Source organism: Primulina eburnea, chromosome 3, assembly GCF_022965805.1.
Source record: "Primulina eburnea isolate SZY01 chromosome 3, ASM2296580v1, whole genome shotgun sequence".
In the NCBI taxonomy this organism is placed as follows: domain Eukaryota; kingdom Viridiplantae; phylum Streptophyta; class Magnoliopsida; order Lamiales; family Gesneriaceae; genus Primulina; species Primulina eburnea.
Window position 1 is genome coordinate 23,903,296 of NC_133103.1, and position 20,990 is coordinate 23,924,285.

The following is a 20,990-nucleotide window of genomic DNA, read 5'->3' on the forward strand; positions in this document are numbered from 1 at the left end:
AGGCGTAACCCTTTACAACAACACCGCTCTGATACAAACAGTAACGTACCGTACTTTACTACTTGAAATTTGCGGAAAAATTAAAAAATTTCTTTAATAAAAGTGAACCTTCAAAATTCGATAAAATTAACTGCTCATCCCCAAATATTGTTGCAACAAAGATCCCAAAGTAAAATTTGTCAAAGATATTTGCTTAAAATCTCGTAACCAATAACATAAATCAGAGTACTTTTAAACATTTCATAAAATTTAAAACTTGACGGTCCTCGGGTTTAGCCTCCCGCTCAGTCCAAGCCAGATCCTTGGTCCCAACCACTAGTCTCCTCAGATGCATTCTCACCTGTATCAATCAAGTCTAGTGAGTCTAAAGACTCAACACGTATATATTGGAAGTAACGAGTAATACATAATAAAATCACATGCAACTTTAAAATAGAACATACATATGGGAACTTGACAGGGACGAATCCACTGCCACATACATGAGATCGTCGTTCATGCTTTAACGGGTGAATTGGTCCCTGTTCATGCTTTAACGCTTTCCAATCCCGATCTAAACTTTTTTATGATTTAACGGGGTGGATTGGTCCCTGGTCATACTTTACCGCTTTTCAATCCCATACATAAATTGGTCACAAGACATTTAGCACACCTCAAAAACTTAAAATATTTTCTTTTCACGTCAAACATACTTACTTGGCGTTGAGGGATTCGTTGGATCTCGCTTGGGGCAACTGCTGCATATACTAACATGAATTTCAACACTTAACTTGCATACTTAGACGTAGGTATTCTTGCTCACCACCAAATTAAATAGATAGCTTATGATATTCTAGATCACTCGGGACTTGACCTCGTTAAATCGTCGTACTAACCCATGACTTCGAACCCCGAACAATCTCTAAAATGATGTGTGAACATTTCCCAAAAATAAAAGACATGAACTCACTATAGAACTTGAAAAGAAGAAAGAACAAAATATTTTTACAGAAGGAGCTGCGCTCGGGCAGTAAAACATTACCACTCGAGCGACGAGCCTTCTGGGGAAAAATACTCGGATGGAAAGAGTGGCGCTCGAGCGGTAAAAAGTTACCGCTCGGGCGCCGAGCAAACTGGACTCCGCGACTCAGAAACTTATACTCTCCAATTTCAATTACACAGACAGTGAACAATGCCTTGAGACTCATCCTAGGACACTATGGCACTGACTCGACTCCACAAAACATCTCAAACGACGACGTACGCCGAACAAGCAACAAATTCATAAACTCAAATTTTTGACAACAATTGATTCCCACGATTTCTAATGCAACCAACGGCTATCGACACGAAATGAAGCATCAAAACTCATTCCAAACTCATACTCCATATACCTATACATAGCAGCGATCAACCAATGCTTCCCAACGAAGCCTGCAACAAATAACTTTAAGAACACATCAATAACATATTTTCAGAAATATTTTTGAGTAGTCACACGAAAATAACCATAACTCGCTCAATTTTATCCAAATACTTCAAATTTTATATCAAATCAAAGGTATCAAAATGTTATACGATTTTCATGTTGAAAGTTTACCAAAAATCGCGACCAAAAAATCGCAGTTTTTAAAATAACAACAATAACGAGTTTTGAGATCTAAAAACTCGTTCAAAACACATCCAATAAATTTTCTGCTCAAACTACTACATAACATACTCATGTTTTCACACAAAACACTTGAAATTAATACTATGACAAGATCGATGCAGGAAAAACAGAATATATGTGCCTTTTGAAAATTTGAAATACCAAACGATGATACCGAAGCGGAGACGGTGCGAGCCTTGATCCGGGACGATGGTGGCACTAAAATCTTGCAATAAAAAAATTCACGAAAAATTGCTGGAAAGATGAAGGGGATGGGGCGGCTGCTGTTTTCTCTCAAGAACCCTAAGGTTTGCTTTCTCAAAATAAAATATATCTGAATTGGAATTAGTGTGTGTGTGTTGGACGGTTTTAGTGTGTGTAAAAGTGTGTAAAACGTGTGATTAGTTAATTAGGGAGAGTAAAATTTGCTTAATCAATAATTAGAAGGGTAATTAAAATATTACTCCCCACTAACCTCTAATAAAATTCTCTAATTTAAATAAAATGCAAAAGTTCTAAATCTTTAAAAGTTTTCAACTCATAAAATCACTAAATAAATAATTTAGGTTTTAAAATACTAACACTTCGTAAATTAATTGAAATGCCCCACCTTAACTTAAAATAAAATACTGCATTAAAATTTTGCCAAAATTTGCCTCTGGTCTTTTCCTCGATTCCGCCTCGAATAATCGCCGGACACACGAAACTCGCAAAACATGTAACGTGCATCACAAAACTTCAATAATTCAAAATAATACATTTAAATAAATCATGCATCGCTAAAATCCATTTAAACTTGAATAATAACTTAACAATTAAATGCATGTGATTTACGTGTACTGATTTTGGGCTCTACAAAATAGGCCCAGCCCATTTCAAAATAAATATAAACCAACCCATTTGATAGAAGAAATCAGAATCGTTCAATCCAGATGATCTTCTCCAGCCTTGCAACCCATCGCTTCTCTCTACTTTCTGCTTCAGTCGCGCAGCGCCACCGGTAGTCGGAGAATAGTGCAGCAGCTTAGCAATCTTCTTCCTTCAAACTATTAGCTACTTTCCTACCATGAATCGGTAGAAATCAGAGCTCCATCTTTCACGTTCGAGTCAGCAGCTGAGTTTCCTTCTTTGTCTGATTTGGTGAGCTTCTAGCTACAATTTTTCTTGTTGATGTGAGTTCATTTAGCAAGGAATCAAAGCCCTTTATTTTTCCTGTTTTCAGCTGATTTCCAGCTTGTTTTTCTGACGTGAATAGTGTTTCTGGCGACATTTTTGGTGAGATCACCGTTGTGTGTTTAAGCTTCGTTTCTTAAGGTATTAAGTTTGAAATTCCAGAATTGATCAGGTTATATAGGCTGTCTGGAATTCGAGTTTAACCGAGACAATATAAATTTTTTTTGTCAGTTGGGATGCATTATATTGATATGTATAGCGAATTTATATTGCAAGTTATATCGTTGGACGAGTTCATTCGATAGTCCTTAAGAAATTACCGTGGTATTGTAAGTTGAAGTTGAGGTACGCTCAAACCTATATCATTATGACGCTTATATTGGCGTGTAAGAATATTCAGTGAATGTTGTTTGCTATTATGTGCGTTGAATGTTTATTTTGTTGTATTCATGCATAAATTGTATTGGCATATCATATTGAACATTGACTCCTTTGACAGTTGTTTATGTTGATTCTATTGAGATATATTGAGTCATCAGAGGGACGAGTGGGTTAGAATTAGCCACATTCCCATATGACAGCTAGGGACGAGCGACTTAGCTACTCGCATTCCTGATGCTACGTGCATGGACGAGCGGCGATTTGATGCTGCATTCCTGGCACGGGTGGCCACTGTTACTGTTGATGATGCTATTCGTTTGGACTCCATTTGGTATCTGTTATTCCTTTGTACCATTCATGCATCGCATGACATTGCATTTACTTGGTATTATTACATGTCTTTTATATACGCCGTGATTTTACTAGTTTGCCGTACTGGGGTCCGACCCCTGTTTTCTTTTTATGTTGTGGTTGTTTTTGATGCCATAGCAGGTCATTCCAGGAGATTTTACGCGTCTGGTGGAGCGTCAGCAAGTGGTACCGAATAGTCAGTTGATTTGTGTCAGAGTTCCCATATATATATATATATATACATATATATTCATATATATATATATATATATATATATATATATATATATATATTATACTGGTTTGATACATTTGTCAGGGAGATGCCCTATGTAGCTGTATGGTTATGTTTTAATATTGTTTGGATTTTATTTGTGGTATGTTGTGTCTAGTCCTGGCCAGTGCGACTGTAGCATATTTGTTTGGTTGACTGTGAACTTCTTGTTATTTTCGAGCGTATATTATGGTTGTTGTGTTTTGAGATTTTTGGGATGTCCTACTTACGGAGAGATTATGCCGAAATTTCTGTAGGCCTTATTGAACGTTTTAAACTCGTTTTCGCTGTTTACACCATCAAATCATTGTTGTTTGGTAATTAAATAATAATTAAGAGCACGGGCCCTGACAGTTTGGTATCAGAGCGTAACTGGGAATAGCTCGAATTATAGTCTAGGACAGTCGAGTTTAGACAAAAATAAATGATTGTGCATGTGTTTTATTTTTTGCTTTTATTTGTTTATATGTTTTGAGTTAATTGTATTAGCATGACTAGAGTGTATTAGTTTAAGTTTATGCTCTTATACTAAACCGATTATTTAGTTTTCTGTCTGTGGATTAAATCCTTGTGTTTGTAGATGACACCTGGACATAAGGGCAGAAAAGGAAAAGAAGTTGTTCATGAATCTGAAGCTCCTAATGTGAGAGGACTTAACGAGGCTGATTGGGGAAGACGAGGTCGTCGTCCTCATGGTGAAGCACGAAATGTTAACGTTAAGCATGAAGTGGATCAATTGACTAGAGGAATGGATGAAATGGAACTAGTGATATCTCGATTTCAGAACATGCGTCCTCCTCGATTCTTTGGAAATGAAGATGGTGAGAAAGTTGTAGCATGGTCAAAAAGTATCAAGCGCTTGTTTAATATGTTGGATTACACTCCTGATTTGCAGCTTAAGTTGGATATTTGTCAACTAAAAGACCGAGCTCAGTTATGGTGGGAAACTACCGAGGAAGCTCTTAAAGAATCGGGTGAAAGAGTTACTTGGGATGTGTTTTGCGCACAGTTAGCTCGAGAGTATTCACCGCCTTCATATTATTCGGCCAAGGAAGCTGAATACAATAGATTGACTCAAGGTAACATGACTGTAGTGGAGTATGCCTCTCAATTTTCAGCGTTTCTTGCCTATGTTACTCATGTTGCTAGCAGTGATTGGAACAAGCTATCGCATTTTATGCAAGGCTTGAATCGAACCATTTGTATTTTAGTAGTAGCTGGAGCGCTTGTTAACTATGCCAATGCTGTAGAGAAAGCCAAGAATGTGGAGGCAAGTCTACTTTTGACAAAACCACAGTCAGTTCAACCATGTTTTCCTCAGAGTTTTGGGGGCAATGTGCCGATGCCAGTGGGTGCACCACTATACTATCCTTTACTGCCGTATAAGCTTTTGCAGTCTTATCAACAACCAAAGCAGCAACACTTTAAGGCCATAGAAAAACTGTTCAAGAAACAAACTCGTAGTAGTTCTTCTAGTTCCGGAAGTTAGCATGGAGGTTTAGTTGGGTCACCAGGTGGAGTATTTTGTGATCGTTGTGGTGGTAAGAATCTCAGTACTCAGTGTACGGGATTTCATGGATCTTTTAATATCTGTGGGAAAGTTGGACATTATGCTAGAGTATATCCGAATGCAGCAAGACAACAATTTCAGCAACCTCAGTTTGGTCAGGGTTTTAGAGGAGAAGCAACAAGACCTTTTGTTCCGACTCAGCCTTTTCAGCATTCTATCTATCCTCAACCTAGAGGTTCTGTACAACATCGTTTTCCAGGGCCGCAGCAGGCTCGAGTTCATGCTCTAACCCAGGATGAAGTTCAAGATGCACCAGACGGAGTTATTGCAGGTATCTGCCTTATTTTTAATCATCTTGCGCGTATACTGATAGACACAGGAGCATCTCATTCTTTTGTATCTGCTATATTTGTTGATGAGCATGAGATTGCTACTACTCTGTTGATAGACACGGTGTCAGTCTCTACACCTGTCGGTGTGTGTTTGATGTCTCATGAGATAATTCTGAATTGTGTGATTAGATTCGATGATAATATTATGATAACTATTCTCATCAAGCTAGATATGTCTGACTTTGACTGTATTCTGGGAATGGATACTTTGTCAAATTAGGAAAAATATTTGAAGTTTCAGATATTCCTGTTGTTAAGGAATTCCATGATGTATTGCCCGATGAAATTCCTGGATTTCCTCCCCAGAGGGAAATTGATTTTAGCATTGAGTTGGTGTCTAGGACAAATCCTATTTCTAGAGCACCATATTGTTTGGCTCCAGCAGAATTAAAAGAACTCAAAGATCAATTACAAGACTTACTAGAAAAAAGCTATATTAGACCAAGTATGTCACCTTGGGGAGCTCCGGTATTTTTTGTAAAGAAGAAAGACAGAACGATGAGAATGTGCATTGATTACAGGCAGTTGAACAAAGTTACTGTGAAGAATAAGTATCCTCTGCCACGTATAGACGATTTTTTGATCAGTTGCAGGGTACATCAGTGTATTCAAAAATCGATCTTCGTTCTGGATATCATCAGCTTAGAGTTCGAGAGGAAGATATTCCGATGACAACATTTCGAACACGTTATGGACATTATGAATTTCTAGTTTTGTCTTTTGGATTGACTAATGCTCCTGCGGTTTTTATGAATTTGATGAATCATTTTTTTCGAGAATTTATAGACAGATTTGTTATTGTCTTCATAGATGACATTCTGATTTATTCAAAAACAAAGAAGGAGCATCGAGAACATTTAAGGTTAGTCTTCTAGACACTCGGAGCAGCGCTATTGTATGCAAAATTTTCTAAATGTGAATTCTGGCTGGACAGAGTAGTATTTCTAGGTCATGTTATATCAGCTCAAGGAGTATCAGTGGATCTTAGTAAAGTTGAAACTGTTACCAATTGGCAAACACTGACGAATATTTCCGATATACGCAGTTTCTTGGGTTTGGCAGGATATTATAGGCGTTTTATTGAAGGATTTTCTATTATAGCAAGGCATATGACTCAATTAACGCAAGAAGATCGACGTTTTGTGTGGACTCATGAATGTGAGTCAAGTGTTCAGACTTTGAAGTAAAAGTTGACAACAGCTCCAGTGCTAGCTTTGCCATCAGGCTCAGGTGGATATGTTGTTTGTTCAGATGCATATCTAAATGGAATTGGTTGTGTTCTAATGCAAAATGGGCAAGTGATTTGTTAGGATCGGTTAGGGGGATCATCGTTGAGCTACAATAGCTCGGTTCTTGAAATATTGAACACCGATGAATTAAATCGAGTTTGGTGTTCAAACCAAGCGGAAAATACTCGAAATAATCCTTCGTAGAAACCGATTAAATATTTTGTAAACCATTTAAAATATATGCAAGTTGAATGAATAAAAATATTTCAGTTGAAGCATTTTATCAAACACTTGGTATACAATATTTTAGTATTTTAAGAACACATAAAATGCTTCAACAATGTTTCTTTAAAACTATGGAAATGATAAGTAAATGCAATAAACAAATAGACACGAATTTGTTTATGGATGTTCGGAGATTTCAACACTCCTACGTCATCCCTTCTTCCCCTTTGGAAGGATTCACTAGAAGACTTTGATTTATACAACACCTTGTACAAACCCACTCAGCTAGGACTTACCCACTGCCTAAACTGAACTCCTAGCACTCAAGATTGTAGACAGCACCTCACAATCAGCATATTGTTTAATGTCTCATATGCAAAGACTACATACACAAGTTTTACGTCTTTGTGCAAGACTCACTCAACTAATCTGTGAACTTTAACTCTCTCGTATATGGGTGAGTGATCATGTGTGAGGAATATATCAGTTACAGTGTACATCTCAAATGTATCCTCAAACAAGGGCTTGTACTCTCAACTAGCTGATTTTTTCTTGCTAACTGCCCATGCTTTGAATCCTCTTCCAAAGCTATTGTTTGATCTTCAATATGTTGTATTTATAGGCTCCAACACTGATATATACGTTAGACACAAGAATATGACCGTTGGAAAGTTTCTGTACTGTTTCTGGAATTGTAAGGGTCAAATTCGTCTTGCTGGACATTTTCCCGACTGGTCAACTCTGGTCAACTGGTCAACTCTGGTCAACTCAACTGGTCTTTCAGTTCAACTAGTCAGCAGCTGGTTCAGTTCAGTTGGTCAGCAGCTGGTTCAGTTTCAGTTCAGCTGGTCAGCAGCTGGTTGGTTCAGTTTCAGCTGGTGTGTTGAAATCAGCCTAGCTGATTTCAGTTTGTGCAGAACCAGTAGCTTCATCGTCATTTATCAGCATTGTAAGCTTCGATTCAGACTTTGACTTCTCAGAATGATTTGTAGATCTTTGTCTTATCTTTCCAAATCATACTGAATCGCTTCGTTTCGATAATCGAGCTGAGAGATATGACCAAAATACCGCAGCTGCTCAAACCCAAATGATTGCTGTTTTCGTGTGATCAGTTCGGTAATTGAGCGATCAGTTAGACCATGATAACATCCGATTTTGCCCAACTGACGTGAAATACGATTTGTTCCAAATTGAGTTTTCTAATCATTCCATTGGCGGATTGTCATTTGAATCATCCATCTGAGATATATCATCAAAACACCGAATCTTGCCAGAAATTCAGTTTGTTCAAAATTCAGTTTCAGCTTGCTTCTTGTGTTTGCAACTTCACACTTGAGTAAATATGTTAGAAACACAATAAAAAGTTTTGTTAACATCAAAATCAAGATTGCGAACTTGAAAAGTTCCAACAATCTCCCCATTTTTGATGATCACAAAACTTGGATAAACAATGAACTTAACTAACATATTTTGATGATCACAAAATCGCAATCTTGATTTTGATGTTAGTTGAGTTGATTGTTTATCCAAGTTTTGTGATCATAAAAAAGGGGAGATTGTTGGAACTTTTCAAGTTCGCAATCTTGATTTTGATGTTAACAAAACTTGTTATTGTGTTTCTAACATATTTACTCAAGTGTGAAGTTGCAAACACAAGAATCAAGCTGAAACTGAATTTTGAACAAACTGAATTTCTGGCAAGCTTCGGTGTTTTGATGATATATCCCAGATGGATGATTCAAATGACAATCCGCCAATGGAATGATTAGAAAACTCAATTTGGAACAAATCGTATTTCACGTCAGTTGGGCAAAATCGGATGTTATCATGGTCTAACTGATCGCTCAATTACCGAACTGATCACACGAAAACAGCAATCATTTGGGTTTGAGCAGCTGCGGTATTTTGGTCATATCTCTCAGCTCGATTATCGAAACGAAGCGATTCAGTATGATTTGGAAAGATAAGACAAAGATCTACAAATCATTCTGAGAAGTCAAAGTCTGAATCGAAGCTTACAATGCTGATAAATGACGATGAAGCTACTGGTTCTGCACAAACTGAAATCAGCTAGGCTGATTTCAACACACCAGCTGAAACTGAACCAACCAGCTGCTGACCAGCTGAACTGAAACTGAACCAGCTGATGACCAACTGAACTGAACCAGCTGCTGACCAGTTGAGTTGACCAGAGTTGACCAGTTGACCAGTCGGAAAAATGTCCAGCAAGACGAATTTGACCGTTGCAATTCCAGAAACAGTACAGAAACTTTCCAACGGTCATATTCTTGTGTCTAACGTATATATCAGTGTTGGAGCCTATAAATATAACATATTGAAGATCAAACAAGAGCTTTGGAAGATGATTCAAAGCATGGGCAGTTAGCAAGAAAAAATCAGCTAGTTGAGAGTACAAGCCCTTGTGTGAGGATACATTTGAGATGTACATTGTAACTGATATATTCCTCACACACGATCACTCACACATATACGAGAGAGTTAAAGTTCACAGATTAGTTGAGTGAGTCTTGCACAAAGACGTAAAACTTGTGTATGTAGTATTTACATATGAGACATTAAACAATATGCTGATTGTGAGGTGCTGCCTACAATCTTGAGTGCTAGGAGTTCAGTTTAGGCAGTGGGTAAGTCCTAGCTGAATGGGTTTGTAGAAGGTGTTATATAAATCAAAGTCTTCTAGTGAATATCCTATCTGCGTGATAGAAGGGGTGACGTAGGAGTTATTCAAGTCTCCGAACATCCAGAAACAATTTGTGGTGTTATTACTTTCAGTTATCATTTTCAGTTAGATACTCTATCTTTCAGTCAGTTACTTTTCCGCAACTGTTTGTTCAGTTTAACTGATTGTTATTGACCGACGGGATATTTAGATTCAGTTTGTAACACAACTGAAATCAGTTTGTCGAAGAATAATTTTATTTGAGCAGTGTTTATTCAACCCCCACCCCCTTCTAAACACTCTTCACGCGTTCACCGATCCTTTCAAGTGGTATCAGAGCAAGTCATATCCTTTCAAAGATTATCTATACTAAAATCGCTCACTATGTCTTCATTCAACAAGATTCCTATGTTTTCCAGAGAAGATTTCGACGATTGGAAGATCAGGATGCAGGCTCACCTAGCTGCACAGGATGATGACATGTGGTACGTTATAACTGACGGACCCATGAAGATCTTGAAAGCCAACACAGCAGTTGCAATCACAGATGGGGCACCTCACCGTATTGAAAAGCCCAGAGATGAGTGGACTGCTGAAGACAAGGGAAAAGTTAATTTGGATAATGTAGCAAAAGACATATTGTACAAAACACTGGACAAAGTGACGTTCAGTAAAATCAAGATGTGCAAAACAGCCAAAGAGATTTGGGAGAAATTAATCCAGCTTTGCGAAGGCAATGAACAAACCAAAGAAAACAAGCTATCTGTTGCTGTACAAAAGTTCGATAACATCAGAATGAAAATTGGAGAAACAATGCATGAATATGATGAAAGAACCAGCTGCATCATCAACGAACTAAATGCACTTGGAAAAGTGTATACCAATAAAGAAGTAGCATTGAAGGTTATCAGAGGTCTGCCCAAAAAATGGGATGTGAAAACCATGGCTATGAGGGAGTCTAAAGATCTGAACAAAGTTGAACTCCATGACCTGTTTGCTGACTTAAAAGCATATGAATTTGAACTGCAAACTCGAGAAGGAGAACCATCTACCCCAACAACAACTACTGCCTTAGCTGCTGTAAGATCAGAACCAACTGGTTCAGTTGAGAAAGCTGCAGATCAATTAAACAATGACGCCATGTCATTGTTCATCAGGAAATTCGGAAAATTCGTGAGGAAGAATCAAGGGAATTTTCAGAAGCAGTACCAAAGAAAAATTTCCAGAGAAGAGTCCAATGCATGCTACAACTGTGGCAAACCTGATCATTTTATTGCTGACTGTCCCAAGCCTAAAAAGGATAGTCAAGTTTCAACTGAAAGAAAGAAGAAAGTGTATGAGCATAAGAGGAGATCTAAGGACGATAAGAAGCCTCACAGAAAGAAGCATGAGGTACTCCTAGCTGAGGATAGCAAAGCCAAATGGGCAGAGACCGACAGCGAAGAGTCAGAACCAGAAACCTCTTGTAGCTCTAGTGAAGATGAGAAAGAAGTAAAGTGCTTGATGGCTGATGACACAAAAGTTCAATCAAGCAGCCAACATGTATTTGACTTTAGCTCAACTGATTTCACAAGAGAGGAACTTATTTCGACTCTTCATGACATGGTTAGTGAGTATCAAAAGCTTGCCTTATCATTTGAAAAGGCCAGAGTAGAGCAAACTGATCCTATTGACAATAAGACAACAACTGATATATCAGTTGAGATGTTGAGTCTAAAAAGGGAGATTGCCGAACTCAATACTGAAAGGAGCAAGGATCAATTAATGATTCAAAAGTTAATGCTTGAAAACACAAAGCAAACTGAGCTCATTCAGGCTTGAAATAAATCATCCGTTGCATTGACTGATATACAGAACTCTCAGAAATCATTTACTGATAAAACTGGCTTAGGGTTCAGTAACCAGGATGAAATACCTTCCAAAAATATTCAACCAAAACTGAATATGGATAAAGGAAAATATATTCACTTTGTCAAATCAGTTATGGTACAAGAACAAGCTGAGCCGAGTAAACTGATTGAACAGCCAACTCACAATATGAGCAAGGGCAAAAGATGTGGTATTGTTTATAGCCCAAGAGTTGTGACTGACTCACGAAGTCAACCACCAAAATTTTTCAGCAAAAATTATTCAAATGACTATTCAAACTACTATAACAGCAAGCTAGTTCAGAAAAGATAATGGCTGAACAATCAGTCGAAAAAGGGCAAATCACATGTTGTATCTTCTGCACACCACACACCACACACACAGAGACCGGGAAAGACAATTTGGAATACAGCAACCGGACGGTCAGTTAGACTGATCCAAGTTTGGATTCCTAAAGGACTAATCAACTTTGGACCCAAATAGAAAAGGGTACCACAATATTATCTTGTGTTTGATTGCAGGTAATAGGTACAAGCATTGGATCTATATGGTATTTGGACAGTGGATGTTCACGCCACATGACAGGAGATTCAAATTTATTATCTCAATTGATCAAGTACACTGGACCAAACATCAGTTTTGGAGATAATTCTAAAGGTAAAACTGTGGGTAACGGTAAGCTTATCCATGGTAACTTCACCATTAATGATGTTTTATTAGTTGAGAATCTCAAGTATAATCTGATCAGTATCAGTCAGTTATGCGATAATAGATTCTTAGTTCAGTTTGACAAACATTCTTGTTCAGTCAAAAACTCAACTGAAGAGATCATCCTAACTGGCAAAAGGTGTGGAAACACTTACAAAGTCAGCTGGAATGATCAACCTTATGCACCAGTATGTTTTATTGCTTCAAAATCTTCTAAAAACTGGTTGTGGCATAAGAGATTGAACCACCTAAATTTCAAATCTATTGCTTATTTGAGTAACCACGATCTTGTTACTGGATTGCCCAAAATGGACTTTATCAAAGACAAAATTTGCTCAGCATGTCAGTTTGGTAAACAAATCAAATCTTCTTTTAAGAACAAGGGTCGTAAATCTTCTTCCCGATGCTTAGAACTGTTACATATGGATCTATTTGGTCCTATACCAGTCATAAGCTTAGGGGGAATGAAATACACCTTGGTGGTTGTAGATGATTTTTCAAGATTCACTTGGGTTATATTTCTCAAGTCCAAAGAACAAACTGCTGCTCAACTAATAAAGCTTTTCAAAAGATTATTAAATGAAAAATCAGTTGGAATTGATAGAATCAGATCCGATCGAGGAACTGAATTTATCAATCAAATTCTTTCAAATTATTTAGAGAATACCGGAATCAAGCATGAGCTCTCAGCAGCCAGAACTCCTCAGCAAAATGGTGTAGCTGAAAGGAAAAATCGGACCCTAAAAGAGGCTGCTAGAACAATGCTTGCTGATTCCTCTATCTCTCAAAGGTTTTGGGCAGAGGCAGTGAACACTGCGTGTTACACTCAAAACAGATCAATGATTAATAAGAATCATATGAAAACACCTTATGAGATCTGACATGGAAGAAAAAGTGTGGTTTCCTACTTCAAAATATTCGGCTGCAGATGTTTTATACTTGTCAATGGTAAAACCCATTTAAAAGCTTTTGACACTAAATCTGCAGAAGGAATATTTCTTGGTTATTCTTCAGTGAGTAAAGCCTATAGAGTCTTCAACAAAAATATTTTGAATGTTGAGGAATTTATTCATGTTGTGTTTGATGAGTCTACACTAACTTCTAAGCCAACTGATACAGTTGAGCTAGCTGATAGATTTACAGATATAAGCTTGGATGATGATGAAGAAGATATCCATCTTAATCAAAACAACCTCCAATCACCTGAACCTGACATATTGGATCAATCAGCTGAATTGGAAGCAAATCTTGACAATCAGTTAGTGGAGCATACAAATGAGAATCAGTTGCCAACTGAATTAGCTCCAACTGAAACTGAAGACATTCAGTTGCCTACTGAGGAAATTGCTAATACAGAAGAAACAAATGTTGAACTTAGATGGAAGAAATCACAACCTCCAGAATTGGTGATAGGTAATCCATCTGATCCGGTAAGAAGTCCTAATTAATTGTTATTGCTTGTAATTCATATATCAGCTGTACTGTTTTCTTACTGATTATTTAAAGTGAGTTGTTTATCCATATGAGTTTTAACTGATGTCAATTAGCGTTTCATTAATTCACATGTTTGTATCTCATACAGATCATTGCGTGCAGAAACAAAGAAAAATGACGCTTAATCAAAATAAACATTTTATTTATCCATAAATGTTGGAGAGGACTACATTTTCATAAGTCTCCTCTACACTAGCTATCCACATCCTCATCCAAACAGCTAGAGCTGAGGAAGAGGTCTTGCAGAAGCTGTGCATAGAGGCGATGCTATTAAGAGTCTCCAGCTCCTTGCGAAGCATCAGCTGATAGAGATGGCCCTCCTTGAAGGCATCCACCTCTGCAGAAATATTTAAGTGCTTTCGCACCTCTCTCAACTGGGCCATCCGCCTGAAGGTGGTAACCCTCCCAGAGTTGTACAAGAGCTCCAGCCCCTGTAACTCTTCCCAGTAGGGAAGACTGGCGTAGAAGACCTCGTCCTCTATAGCAACTTTTCGGGCTTCAAGAGAAAATGAAGAGACGATTGAACTACTTGCTCCTTCCATTTCTTTTTGAATATTGTCCGCTGATACTTGTGACTAACTCCTCAACTCTTATTTATAGGCCAAGTCGAGGAAAATGAAAGGACACTTCCTTAAGTGACGATTACTCTACCAAGCCTCAAGATTTTCTTAATTAATCTGGCTTATTTTATTTTCATTTTCTTTAATGCATCTATTTAGGGGGAATGGTGGTTTAAGAGGTTAACTGAGAAGACAGTTGTTAGTGAATTCTCAACTGAAATGACTCAGTCTTACTAACTGATCGTTCAGTTGAATATTCCACTAATCTTCTCATATAAGTTAACTAATTAAATCTATTATATTCCAAATCAAATGAAGTGACTGTCTGCTAACTCATGATGAATTTCAGTTTATAACGTGGACACATTTTTAACCGCTCAAAATTGTACACACGCTTATAGCACACGTACACTCTTTGCTTTTTCAAAATTTCTATGGACTGACACGTGTCCAGAGTTTGAATAGTCACGTATATATGTACTATTACCCACTTCATTTCAGTTTCATCTTACAATTATCCACAAATTTTTGAGAGCAAGAAATATTCTATTCTTCAGTTTCGTTTCAGGAACTCACTCACTTATCAATGGCAACCCAAATTCCCGCTTTTATGCTGAACGCTATGGCTATCAACTTTGGATCCATCTTATCCTTCGGCGATGCTGAAGTCAAGAAGGTGTTTCAGAAACTTGAAACTGCTGGACTAAGAACATTTTTGGGACAATCCTCACAGGACATCTATCCCAAAGAACATCAGGATTTCTACTCCACCGGCATGGTTGATTCTGAGGGTAACATTAATTCTACTGTCAATGGTCAGTTGCTGACCATCTCTGAAGACTCTCTTGGGGAATTATTTTCTTTACCCTCTGATGGTTTGGCACAACTGTCGGATGTTAAAGCACCTGATATTGAAGAGATGCAAACCCTTCTCTCTGCTGATGGACGGAAGATTAAGGTTTCCGATCCTAAGAAGGAACTGAAGCATGAAATTCAGTTGCTTGCTGATGTAGTTGCTAAAGGGCTTTTGGCAAAAGCCGGATCATTTGCTGCCCTCACCTTGGAGAAGTTTCAAGCCATTTCTGTTATTATGGCTGATCGCAAGCTCAACTGGAAGCACCTTATCTTTAACACTCTGAAGAATATGTTTCTGTCTTCAAAACAGTCCAAGGGTTTTGCTGTACAAATCAGTTATCTGTTGAAAGTAAAAGGATTAGTGGCTTATGATTCTGTAATGTCATCGAAATTTAAGGTGTTCAATGCGAAGAATACTATGCCACTCCAAACCAAAATGGACATAACTCCTGCTCAGTTAGCAGCTCCTAAATCAGTTAAGAAGGACAAAACATTGGCTCAACTAAAGGTCGCCAAAATAAAATTAGTGTTGAGTGCATCTGAGTCAGAGAAGACTCCATCCCCTTAGATTGCGAAGAAACCAAGAACCCAAAGGGTTAAAACAACTTCGGAGGTATCCATTCCTACTGATGCAATGATTTCTACAACTGATCAGCAGCCTATAGAAGTAGTTCCTCTGCAGATCATTCCACAAGAAGCTTCAATTGGTACCAAAAAGGAATCAATTAGGATCAAAGCTCCTCTGATTCAGATCTCTCTTCCTACTGGTGTGGCACCTGTTAGACCTAAAGACATAAAATTTGTAGAGCAGGTGGAATCTACTCGAACAGGATTGGAAATTCCTCACATCATGAGTACTGATAAAGGGAAAGAGAAGTTGATTGAAGAGCCCAGACCCTCCAACCCAATTCAGACACATATTGACCTTGTATGGGCAAAGGTTAACAGTTTTGCTGCTTCAAAAATTAAGTCCTATGATGCTTGGACAGCCTATCGCACTGAAGTTTTTGCCAAGCAAATGAAGAAGAAGTCCGAGCTGAGCAAATTCATCAAACTGGAGGCATTTTTCCTCAGGACAGTCAAAGATGCCTCAATTGCTCAAGCTATGGAGAGGAAAAGTTATCTATTTGATCAAACGAGAACGAAGAAGTTGCCTCAAATTGTTGGCAAGCTGAAGACCAACTACTTACCTACAAGCCCTAATTCCTACGCTGATCAAGCTGTAATTACTCAGCTAGACACTGATCTTATAGGGCTACTATCTCAAATCAAGTTTTGGGAATTAATCAAGAATTGGTTCTCCATCAAGGAAATTCAGATGATGACGATGAGGAAATATTTGAAGAAGCATCCTCTGACAAAACAGAACCATCATCAGCTTTAGTCATTGTTCCAACTGAAGAGCCAGTTCATGATAAGCCTCTTTCACCTCCTGGTGAACAACAACTGTATACTGAAGTTGAGCTCTCTTTCGCACACATTGATGAAGTTATTCAGGCCGTTGTGGAAGAATCCCAGATTAGTGCACCCGTTTCTGACAAAGTTGATCACTCTGCTGATCAAATCAATCAAGAGGTCACTTTTTCTTCAGAAGAACCTGTTCAGCCAGATCCATCTACTGATCAGGTTATCCCAACTGTTGTGCCAGTTGATTCAATCGATCACCCTTTAGAGGCACCAGTTTCAGTTTTGTCACCATCTGCTGAACCAAATCCTCCTTCACCACCTCGGGATCAAGGAGAAATCACTGCTGCTGATACTTCAGTTCGAGATGCTGCTGAAACAATCTCAACTGATCAAGCCTTGATAATTTTTGAACTTACTACAAATGAACCAAGCACTTCTCGAATGTCTCATCCTCCATCTTCATCTGATTTTGATCTTATTTTTGAAGAAGTTCAACATATGCAGGACAGTATGAGTCAAATGATTACTGTCATCTCCAAGATTCAAAACACGTAATTATCGCATACTCTGAAGTTGGACTATAATCAGCAGTCTTTAAAAAATCTGAAGGATATAAAATCTGCTGTTACTGCTCTTTCATTTGTAGTTAAAGATATTCAGAAAAATAGAGGAATTATTTCAAGTCTGACTGCCACTCAAAACTCTATTAACCAACGGGTCGACAGTGTGGAGTCACTTGTATCAAGAAAAATCGAACTGCTACAAGTCACTATGTCTACTGCTATCGATAACATTTCATCCTCTGTCAAGCTCCTTTCTACTGACGTTTATCTCTCAAGATGGAGCAGTTTGACAAAAAGGGGGAAGAGATCAAGGAGATCTTAGAACAACAGAAGAAACAATAAGAGCAGTATCTATTGTATTTATTTGAAGAAATGTGAATTCAGTTGATTCAGTTTATCGACATCTTATTTTATCTACTTTGAATTCAAATCAAGTATCTCTTACTATAGTTTTGTCGAACACCATAAAGGGGTAAATTGTTGGAAACGAAATTCCGGCGTTTGACAAAAGATTTACCAACTGAATCCAGCAACTGAATTTGACCAACTGATCGACGTAACTAAACACGTCATCAGTCAAACTGATCGCTACAACTGAAGTCTATTCCATGGTCAACTGATTCTTACCAGCTGATCTCTCAGCTGCACACGTCATCAGTTGAAAGCAACAACCAAATAGTACAACTATTTGCAACTGGTAGTGGCTCGCCGCATTTCAGAATGAACAGTGTACGATTGTCAGAATATATCGACGTGGCAATCAACGGTTAGAATATTCAAATATCTTTAATGTTACCGTTGAGAGGGAAGCCTATAAATAGTCAAAGACAGCAGCTGAAGAACATCCCACTCTCAGTTATCTTATCTTACTTGTTGTTACGCTGCAAAAATATCCACTCACATTCAGAAATCAAGCTCACGCTTATCAGTTATATCAGTAGTATTCTAGACTACGCTCTTGAGCTTATATAGCACTTTGTAATCGATTGATAGATTTTCCATGTAGTGCTAAGATCAGTTACGATCTGTAAAAGTGTTGTATACTAAGAGTTTCAGTATTGGCAAAGTGATAAGTCCAAACTGAAGTCGGTCAGTACACCTTTTTGTATTTGATCAAAGTCTTTTAGTGAATATCATATCTGCGTGATAGAAGGGGTGACGTAGGAGTTATTCAAGTCTCCGAACATCCAGAAACAATTTGTGGTGTTATTACTTTCAATTATCATTTTCAGTTAGATACTCTATCTTTCAGTCAGTTAGTTTTCTGCAACTGTTTATTCAGTTTAACTGATTGTTATTGACCGACGGGATATTTAGATTCAGTTTGTAACACAAATGAAATCAGTTTGTCGAAGAATAATTTTATTTGAGCAGTGTTTATTCAACGCCCCCCTTCTAAACACTCTTCACGCGTTCACCAATCCTTTCATGATTGCATATGCTTCTCATCAGTTGAAGCCGCATGAGACCCGACATCCAGTCCATGACTTAGAGTTGGTTGCTATTGTGTTTGCATCGAAGTTATGGCATCATTATCTATAAGGTGAGTAGTTTGTGATTTATTCAGATCACAAGAGTCTTAAATATCTTTTCTCATAGCCTGACTTGAACATGAGACAGCGTCGATAGATGGAGTTGCTTAAAGAATTTGATTGTGAGATTCAGTATAAACCAGGTCGATTGAATCTTGTTGCAGATGCTCTCAGCAGGAAAGTTCAGAATGCTATGCTGACATCTTTGACTATCTCTAAAGTTCACGAGCACTTGTAAACTTCAGGATGGACTTACCAGATCAGTGGAGACTACTTTATAGTATCATATATTCAAATTGAGCCACAAATTGTCCAGTATCAAGGCACCACAAAAGACCGATCCACACATTTATATATTAAAAGAATTGTCTCGAACAAGTCAGACTGAAAAGTTTAGTGTTGCCTCAGATGGTAGTCTACGCTTTAATGGTAAACTAGTAGTGTCTAATTTGATATATTTGAAAGAAGCTATACTACAGGAAGCAAATTGTAGTCGACACAGTATTCATCCAGCAATTCGAAAGATGTATCATACCTTGAGAGCTCATTATTGGTGGGAAGATATGAAGAAAGATATTTCTCATTTTGTGGCTAAATGTTTAATGTTCCAACAAGTTAAAGCCAAGATAATGAGACCTGGTGGAATGTTTCATAGTCTTGAAATGCCACGGTTGAACTGGGAGCACATTGCTATGGATTTTGTGACACATTTACCTCGTTCTAATCGTGGTTGTGATGCGATTTGGGTGATTGTCGATAGAAAGTCTAAATCAGCTCATTTTATTCTGTATGATCGTACTTGTACTTATATGAAAATGGCGAAACTGTACATTGATCATATAGTAAGATTGCATGGTGTGCCAGTAACCATAGTATCCGATCGTGATCCGAGGTTTGCTTCGAAGTTTTGGGGAAGTTTTCAATCATCTTTGGGTTCAAAGTTGACTATGAGCACTGCCTATCACCCACAGACAGATGGTCAGTCAGAAAGAACCATTCAAACGCTTGAAGACAGGTTACGGGCAGTATTGATGGATTTCAAAGGTGGTTGGCAAGAATCATTGTCTTTGGTTGAATTCTCTTAGAATAATAGTTTCCAGGCAACAATAGGTATGTCACCATGTGAAGCTTTGTATGGAAGAAAGTGCAGATCGCCGATATGTTGGGAAAATGTAGGAGAAAGACAAATTTCAAAACCAGAATTTATTCAAGAAATGAAAGATCAAGTTGAATTGATAAGGAAAAGGATGAAAGCAGCCCATGATCGTCAAGCCAGTTATGCTAATAAAAGGCGTAGACCTTTAGAGTTCCAAGTGGGCGATTATGTTTTCTTGAAAGTATCAACATTCCGGGGTACTATGAGATTTGGACATAAAGGGAAGTTAGCTCCGCGTTATATTGGTCCATATGTGATTGTTGAGAGGATTGGCATATTGGCCTATCGTTTGGATTTTCCGCCGAGTTTATACATAATGTGTTTCATGTAACTATGTTGCGGAAGTATGAGCCAGATCCTTCTCATATCTTGAATGTTGAGGATGTAGAGTTGGACAGTTCTCTTAGTTATGTTGAACATCAAGTGAAAATTTTTGACCGCAAGGAAAAACAACTCAGGAGCAAGATGATTCCATTGGTTTTGGTACAGTGGAGTAGACATGGAAGAGAAGAATCTACATGGGAATTAGAGGCAAAGATGCGACAAGAATGACCTCATTTGTTTGAGGATATAATGACTACGCGATGTATTATCAGTCGTAATGTTGTGGTTAACAGTGTTGTGTTTGTTAGATTTCGAGGACGAAATATTTTGTTAGTGGGGCAGAATGTGAGGTCCAATTACTAAATAGGCCCAGCCCATTTCCAAATAATATAAACCAACCCATTTGATAGAAGAAATCAGAATCTTTCAATCCAGAAGCTCTTCTCCAGCCTTGCAACCCATCGCTTCTCTCCACTTTCTGCTTCAGTCGCGCAGTGCCACTGATGGTTGGAAATTAGTGTAGCAGCTTAGCAATCTTCTTCCTTAAACCTATCAGCTACTTTCCTGCAATGAATCGGTAGAAATCAGAGCTCCATCTTTCACGTTCGAGCCGGCAGATGAGTTCCGTTCTTTGTCTGATTTGATGATCTTCTAGCTTCAATTTTTCTTGTTGATGT

General features: G+C 38.0%; 1 protein-coding gene across 1 annotated transcript; it reads left to right on the forward strand.

The window, feature by feature from the left end:
- The first annotated feature begins 19,945 nt into the window (after positions 1-19,945).
- LOC140827142 (uncharacterized) lies at positions 19,946-20,541 on the forward strand. The gene is made up of 2 exons (XM_073189754.1): positions 19,946-20,261; positions 20,345-20,541. The coding sequence occupies exons 1-2, from the start codon at positions 19,946-19,948 to the stop codon at positions 20,539-20,541; spliced, it is 513 nt and encodes a 170-aa protein (XP_073045855.1).
- Positions 20,542-20,990: the final 449 nt, after the last annotated feature.

Coding starts and splice junctions, on each gene's coding strand:
- LOC140827142 (XM_073189754.1), top strand. CDS start 19,946: ATGTCACCATGTGAAGCTTTGTATGGAAGAAAGTGCAGATCGCCGATA. Junction 20,262..20,344: donor TGTGATTGTTGAGAGGATTG/GCATATTGGCCT, acceptor AGTATGAGCCAG/ATCCTTCTCATATCTTGAAT.